The 7,881-nt window shown below is 41.0% G+C and overlaps 1 protein-coding gene across 1 annotated transcript; it reads right to left on the bottom strand.

Annotated features, from left to right (window-relative positions):
- Window positions 1–1,402: 1,402 nt before the first annotated feature.
- On the bottom strand, window positions 1,403–6,508 carry LOC115151499 (receptor-transporting protein 3). Its single transcript, XM_029695484.1, has 2 exons — window positions 6,171–6,508; window positions 1,403–2,426 (listed from the first exon to the last, which is right to left on the bottom strand). Exons 1-2 carry the CDS (start codon window positions 6,317–6,319, stop codon window positions 2,078–2,080), a joined length of 498 nt encoding a protein of 165 aa, XP_029551344.1. The 5' UTR covers window positions 6,320–6,508; the 3' UTR covers window positions 1,403–2,077.
- Window positions 6,509–7,881: the final 1,373 nt, after the last annotated feature.

Below are 7,881 nucleotides of genomic sequence, written 5' to 3'. Positions count from 1 at the left end.
TATTATGCATGCCTGAATCTTGGGGAATAGGGGAGCGAGTATTTATGTCGTGCTCAAATCAATTTGATGCACTAGGAGAAGTAGGAACTCTTTTTCTGTCGTCTTCGGGAAAAGTTATATTACTTTAAGTACAAAAGTCATATCCACAGTGTTTTGTTCATGAATAATGTTATATATTTCGAGTTGACTCAAAAGTGGATTTGAAATGTAGATGTATATTTATTGTGTTAGTGTGTAGTGCTTGACTTGGAGTGAAATAGGTACCGGCACCAGGGACGAAGGCATCAGAGGAGGCTGGTGGGCGACATGTCTGGAACCCACTTTTGACTCCATTCCATCTATTTCATTCTAGCCATTACAATAGGCATGTCCTCATAGCTTCTCCCACCAGCCTCCTCTGGTAGGCATGGGTGGGACTGTGGGGTCTAGGGCACACTTACTGGGGAGCCAGGCCCTGCCAGGCCCACCCAATCAGATTGAGCAAAACAAAAAAAAGAATACATACTCCTCAGGAAGACAGTTGGCTGTCATTAGTATATTCTTATGAAGGCTACACTTACATGCAGGACTACAATGTTTTACAGTTTATGCATTATCGTCACATACGTTTTGAATCGAGCATCACTGACCGAAATTGAATTGTTTTTTTCCTCAACAAAAAAAAGCTTGATGCAAGGTGGGCTCAAACCCACGGTTAAAAAAATGCTATTGATTACATGTCTTTCCTCCATTGGAAAAGCCTATAAGACTGTGACATCAGAGAGGCGGGCAAAGCAAGCTTCAAACAAGAAGCTCACCCCGTGAAGCACACAATAATATCAGTGACATCGTTTTTCTTCTGTTTTGATGTTAAGATTATAAAACTGTCATAAATAACGCACAGTGCCAAACATAAAAAGTTGCCAATATTATGTTAAAATGTTGAAATTCTGTAATTTGTTGTCTCATTTCACCAACCACAGCTAGCTGGAGTAGGACAGCATGGAGTAGCTAAAGTGGGACAGTCTTATAGGCTTTTCCAATGGAGGAAAGAGATCCAGTTTACATTAGAGACCTCCTGTACTTAGGTTAGGCAGGGCTCTGCTTCTTGTCCTGTTCATGGCTTCTTCTAGTACTGTTATTAGTCCTGCTTATCAATGCACAACCACAAGCACCTTTTTTCCCACTCCCACTCATGTTGTTGACTGTGGAAAATGTAAAACGTGGATAACCATTTTTTTTTTTAATTACATCATTCAAATAGGCTAACGAAAGGTACCGGATCTCAGCTCCGCCTGGCTCTCATTTGGATCATAGGTACAGGGTCTCGGACCGGGTGGGACCTGGTCCAATTTAACCCCTGGTTGTACGTCGTCATTGTTTCTATGTGTTTTTCTGATGAAGTAACTCGACAACAGTGAAATTAGATTTTTAAAGCAGTTTTATAGCAGGTCAGGACATTTGACTCAAAGTTAAACATCATAAAAGGGTGTTTTACTCCCTGCTGACGCCATATGCAAAGAGAAGAACACACACACACACACACACACACACACACACACACACAGACACACACACAGACACACTGAATATTATTTAAAAAATGTTGTCACGTTTTGCAGACAAAGATCTGTGTAAAGTCCCACAAATATTTGTAATCGATCCAAATGGGTTTCTAAAGCAATGTTGCCTTGCATGTATGCATATGCATTGTATTAGCTGGAGTTGTAGCACCATAAAAAGGTGATGTACAAATCATATCCCATGTCAGGTGAGGACATCTGTTGAGAAGAAATTCCTTGAACTCTTTTTAAGTGTAAGAGATTTTTAATGCAGATCGGAAACTACTTTCTCAATCAAATATCAACTTTTGTATAAAAAAAGCAAATACATTTTGTCTGGATTAAATGGTGGACAATTCAGTTACTGGCTTCTTTTTTCCCCACATCTTGATTCAGAGGATATAGCTTTCAGGAAATCCAAATTCTCTCTACATTATTATATCCAGTTCCACATCCAACTCTCCTCAAAATTGTTCATTGATTATACAATACATATAGGAATTAAACATTTCCCAGATGTTTCCATATTTTCCCTTCTATGTTTCTTTTGTGGTCACCTGTCTGCAGATGCCATGTTTACAGGCTTCACAATGGGCAGCCTCATGGGGTCCATCACTCCTCCCATCCAAATGGAATGGGATATTCTTTTCGCCTGCGTCCTTATAGTAGCACTTGACGAGGATCTTCTCGACAAGCTTCTCCAGTAGCACCTCAATGTTGTCTGTCTTAAAATGAGGGTCCTCCATTGTACTCTGTACACACTTCTTGCACTCCTGTCTGTAGCGTTTCACTTTAACCATCCCCTTGTCTTCCAACAGACGCATGTGAAACACCACCAGAACTCTTTTTGAAGGCCAGGTCCTTCTACACTTTGAACACATGAACCTGCAGGGAGAGATAAGTGATACAGTTGAAGTCTGAAGTTTACATACACCTTAGCCAAATACATTTAAACTCAGTTTTTCACAATTCCTGACATTTAATCCTTGTAAAAATTCCAAGTCTTAGGTCTTTATTTTAAGGTCTTTATTTTAAGAATGTGAAATGTCAGAATAATAGTAGAGAGAATGATTTATTTCAGCTTTTATTTCTTTCATCACATTCCTAGTGGATCAGAAGTTTACATACACTCAATTAGTATTTGGTAGCATTGCCTTTAAATTGTTTCACTTGGGTCAAACGTTTCTGGTAGCCTTCCACAACCTTCCCACAATAAGTTGGGTGAATTTTGGCCCATTCCTCCTGACAGAGCTGGTGTAACTGTCAGGTTTGAAGGCCTCCTTGCTCCCACACTTTTTTAGTTCTGCCCACAAATGTTCTATAGGATTGAGGTCAGGCTTTGTGATGGCCACTCCAATACCTTGACTTTGTTGTCCTTAATATGGCTTGGGGGCAGTATTTCGATGTCTGGATGAGAAGCATGCCCAAAGTAAACTGCCTGTTACTCAGGCCCAGAAGCTAGGATATGCATATAGATTCAGATAGAAAACACTAACATTTCCAACTGTTAAAATAATGTCTGTGAGTATAACAGAACTGATACGGCAGGCAAAAACCTGAGGAAAATCCATCCAGGAAGTGGGATTTTTTTGATGTGGGTATTTTCAATTGAATGCCTATAGGGTATCTAATGGGTTACGACCCAGATTGCAGTTCCTATGGCTTCCACTAGATGTCAACAGTCTTTAGACATTGTTTCAGGCTTGTTTTCTGAAAAATAAAGACGAATGAGACCTTTCTATCAGTGGACTGTAGAATCATGCAGTGCTGGTTTTGCGCGTGACCAAGTGCGCACCCTTCGTTGTTTTTCCTTTCTATTGAATACGCTATTGTCCGGTTGAAATATTATCGATTATTTAGACAATTGACAACCTGAGGATTAATTATAAACATCGTTTGACATGTTTCGACAAACTTTACCGGTACTATTAGTGTAACGGGTGTCGTAATGATCAGACCAAAATGCAGCGGGAACGTGTATACGCATCTTCTTTTTTTTATGTGAAGAAGGAAAACAAATCACGTATACAAAACAAACGAACGACACTAAACAGTCCCGTCAGGTGCAACATACACTAAACAGGAAATAACTACCCACAAATCGCATAGAAAAAACACCCCTCTTAAATAAGACCTTCAATTAGAAGCAACGAGGAGCAGCTGCTTCCAATTGAAGGTCAACCCCATAAACTAAACATAGAAATAGAAAGACTAGACTAACATAGAAATAAACTAACAAGAACATAGCCCAACAAACCCCGAAACACTCTAAACAAACACCCCTCTTACATTGTTGGGCTATGGCCCAACAAACCCCGAACCACATAAAACAAACACGCTCTGCCACGTCCTAACCAAACTACAATAACAAATAACCCCTTTACTGGTCAGAACGTGACAATTAGGATGTATTCGTCTGCATGTTTTGACCGCCTTTGAGCCAGTGGATTACTGAAAACGCGCCAACAAAACTGAGTTTTTGGGATATAAAGAGGGACTTTATCAAACAAAATGAACATTTATTGTGTAGCTCTTGTGACTGCAACCATATGAAGATCTTCAAAGATAAGTGATTAATTTTATCGCTATTTCTGACTTCTGTAATCCCTTTACTTGGTTGTAAAATGTTTGTATGCTTTTGTAAGCGGGGCGCTATCCTCAGATAATCGCATGATATGCTTTTGCCGTAAAGCCTTTTTGAAATCTGACAAAACGGCTGGATTAACAAGAAGTTCATCTTTAAGCCGATGTATAACACTTGTATTTTTTATGAATGTTTATTATGACTATTTCTGTATTTTGAATTTGGCGCTCTGCAATTTCACAAGATGTTGTCGAGGTGGGTCGCTAGCGGAACGCCTGCGCCGGAAAGGTTAAGCCATTTTGTTGTACTTAAGCCATTTTGCCACAACTTTGGAAGTATGCTTGGGGTCATTGTCCATTTGGAAGACCCATTTGCGACCAAGCTTTAACTTCCTGACGGATGTCTTGAGATGTTGCTTCAATATATCCACATCATTTTCCTCCCTCGTGATGCCATCTATTTTGTGAAGTGCACCAGTCCCTCCTGTAGCAAAGCACTCCCACAACATGATGCTGCCACCCCCATGCTTCATGGTTGGGATGGTGTTCTTTGGCTTGCAAGCCTCCCCCTTATCCTCCAAACATAACGATGGTCATTATGGCCAAACAGTTCTATTTTTGTTTCATCAGACCAGAGGACATTTCTCCAAAAAGTACGCACTTTCATCCCCATGTGAAGTTCATCGTAGCATATTTCATCTGTGGCCTAATAAACTGGCGGTTTTGGAGCAGTGGCTTCTTCCTTGCTGAGCGGCCATTCAGGTTATGTCGATATAAAACTCGTTTTACTGTGGATATAGATACTTTTGTACCTGTTTCCTCCAGCATCTTCACAAGGTCCTTTGCTGTTGTTCTGGGATTGATTTGTACTTTTCGCACCAAAGTACGTTCATCTCTAGGAGACAGAACGCGTCTCCTTCCTGAGCGGTATGATAGCTGCGTGGTCCCATGGTGTTTATACTTGCGTACTATTGTTTGTATAGATTAATGTGGTACCTTCAGGCATTTGGAAATTGCTCCCAAGGATGAACCAGACTTGTGGAGATTTACAATTGTTTTTCTGAGGTCTTGGCTGATTTCTTTAGATTTTTCCATGATGTCAAGCAAAGAGGCATTGAGTTTGAAGGTCGGCCTTGAAATACATCCACAGGTACACCTCCAATTGACTCAAATTATGTCAATTAGCCTATCAAAGGCTTCTAAAGCAATGACATTTTCTGGAATTTTCCAAACTGTTTAAAGGCACAGTCAACTTAGTGTATGTAAACTTCTGACCCACTGGAATTGTGATACAGTGAGTTATAAGTGAAATGATCTGTCTGTAAACAAATGTTGGAAAAATGACTTGTGTCATGCACAAAGTAGATGTCCTAACCGATTTGCCAAAACTATAGTTTGTTAACTAGAAATTTGTGGAGTGGTTGAAAAACGAGTGAATGGCTCTAACCTAAGTGTATGTAAACTTCCAACTTCAACTGTATGTAAATATCTAATTTCAGTAATAAGTATATTTCATGTCTTAATTCTGAATGTAATCTATTAAGTCCTTATCCGTTTAAATACAGTAATTTAACTTTAATCAGGTTTAATTGTCACGTCCTGAACAGTAAAAGGGGTTATTTGTTATTGTAGTTTGGTCAGGGCGTGGCAGGGGGTGTTTGGTTTGTGTGTTTCTGGGTTTTTGGTTTATGTTCTATATTTTCTATTTCTATGTGTTTATATAGTTTTTCTATTTCTATGTTGGGGTTTTGGAACGACCTCCAATTAGAGACAGCTGGTTGTCGTTGCCTCTAATTGGAGGCCATATTTAAGTGGGTTAGTTTTCACTTGTGTTTGTAGGTGGTTGTTTCCTGTATAGTCTGTGCACCTTACGGGACTGTTTTCGCCGTTTGTTTTGTTTAAGTGTTTTTTCTTCAATAAATTAAGAAGATGATAAATATACCCGCTGCATTTTGGTCCACCTACAACGATTAATGTACATTTGTAAACACATTTCTATGTTCTGAATTGATATACGCCTATTTACACTTTATTCAAAGAGCCTACCTTGCAAATGCCCCGCTGATGTACTGCTGCCAACCTCTCGCTGGGCAATCAGGAATGATGGTGTTATCAAATTCAATGCTCCAGGTGTCCTCTATGTCATGCTCCTCAATCGTGTTCTGGAGAATGCTGGCCCATTCCTGAAGATCCATTGCTTCTGAGCAGAGGAAGTAGTAGCTTTCCAAAACGGACAGTTTAGCTGTAGCTTTTCGAAACGTATGTCTGTCTGTTGAGATTGTGTCTACTCACTGGGCTTTATATATGCTATCTACAATGACTGGGCTGTCAGTCATCACAGCTGATTGTTGATTGGCTCTGCATTTGGACAACTGACATCAATACCTCTGTTGCTAGAGATACAAAAAGAAGAGAGAAATGAAACTGAAAGCTTGCTCTCTGTTTTCGTTAAGTTTCGATTTGCTGCTGAAATTACTTTCATTATGACATGTCTCTACAAAGTCCAGCGCAATAATCCGGCATGTACAATGTGATAACGGCACTGCTCAACTACCAAATATGAATACTGTATGTGCTATGGCGTAAACTTTCAATTTCCTTTCCCCAGCATCTTACATGGACGATGGCAAGCTATCTGTATTGAGTATGATGGGAGACAGTGCTGGTTTCAAGCGCAGGGCGCAGTAGGTGTTTATTTAGAAAAGGACCACATGAGGAGGCAGGTAGCTGGGTCCAGGGGCAGGCAGAAGGTCATACACAGGAGGAGGCAGGTAGCTGGATCCAGGGGCAGGCAGAAGGTCATACACAGGAGGAGGCAGGTAGCTGGGTCCAGGCAGAAGGTCATACACAGGAGGAGGCAGGTAGCTGGGTCCAGGGGCAGGCAGAAGGTCATACACAGGAGGAGGCAGGTAGCTGGATCCAGGGGCAGGCAGAAGGTCATACACAGGAGGAGGCAGGTAGCTGGATCCAGGGGCAGGCAGAAGGTCATACACAGGAGGAGGCAGGTAGCTGGGTCCAGGGGCAGGCAGAAGGTCATACACAGGAGGAGGCAGGTAGCTGGATCCAGGGGCAGGCAGAAGGTCATACACAGGAGGAGGCAGGTAGCTGGATCCATGGGCAGGCAGAAGGTCATACACAGGGAATCCAAAAAGGCAACAGTTCAGCCAGGGAAAAGGCTAACAACGTAGTCCGGGAGATCAGGCAAGAGGTTGATGACAGGAAAACTGATAGGCAAAAGTACAGGCAGGGAATAGGCAAAAAAAACTACGATACACGGGAGGACTAATATGGAAATGAACAGTACTCCTAATAGAATGTGTACAAAAATAAACAATACCACACAATGATGGGGTGCAATGAACTGAATTAAATAGTGTGTGTAAATGACATACAGGTGTGTGAACAGGTGATCAGAATTCAGGTGATTGGGATCTGGAGAGTGAGCTGCGTTCAGGGGATCAAATCAAATCAAAGTGTATTTGTCACGTACGCCGAATACAACAGGTGTAGACCTTACAGTGAAATGCTGAATACTTACAGGCTCTAACCAATAGTGTAAAAAAGGAATTAGGTGAACAATAGGTAAGTAAAGAAATAAAACAACAGTAAAAAGACAGTGAAAAATAACAGTAGCGAGGCTATATACAGTAGCGAGGCTATAACAGTAGCAAGGCTATATACAGTAGCGAGGCTATAACAGTAGCGAGGCTATATACAGTAGAGAGGCTATATACAGTAGAGAGGCTATATACAGTAG

The sequence above is a fragment of the Salmo trutta genome, chromosome 17 (genome assembly GCF_901001165.1).
Source record: "Salmo trutta chromosome 17, fSalTru1.1, whole genome shotgun sequence".
Lineage (NCBI taxonomy): Eukaryota > Metazoa > Chordata > Actinopteri > Salmoniformes > Salmonidae > Salmo > Salmo trutta.
The sequence above is the reverse complement of the archived record's forward strand: the minus strand, read 5'-3'. Positions and strand labels throughout refer to the sequence as shown.

Bases quoted from the DNA above. Each gene is read 5' to 3' on its own strand.
- LOC115151499 (XM_029695484.1), bottom strand. From the start codon at position 6,319: ATGGATCTTCAGGAATGGGCCAGCATTCTCCAGAACACGATTGAGGAG. The intron at 2,427-6,170 runs GTAGGCTCTTTG...CTCTCCCTGCAG, and splicing joins ATCAGCGGGGCATTTGCAAG to GTTCATGTGTTCAAAGTGTA.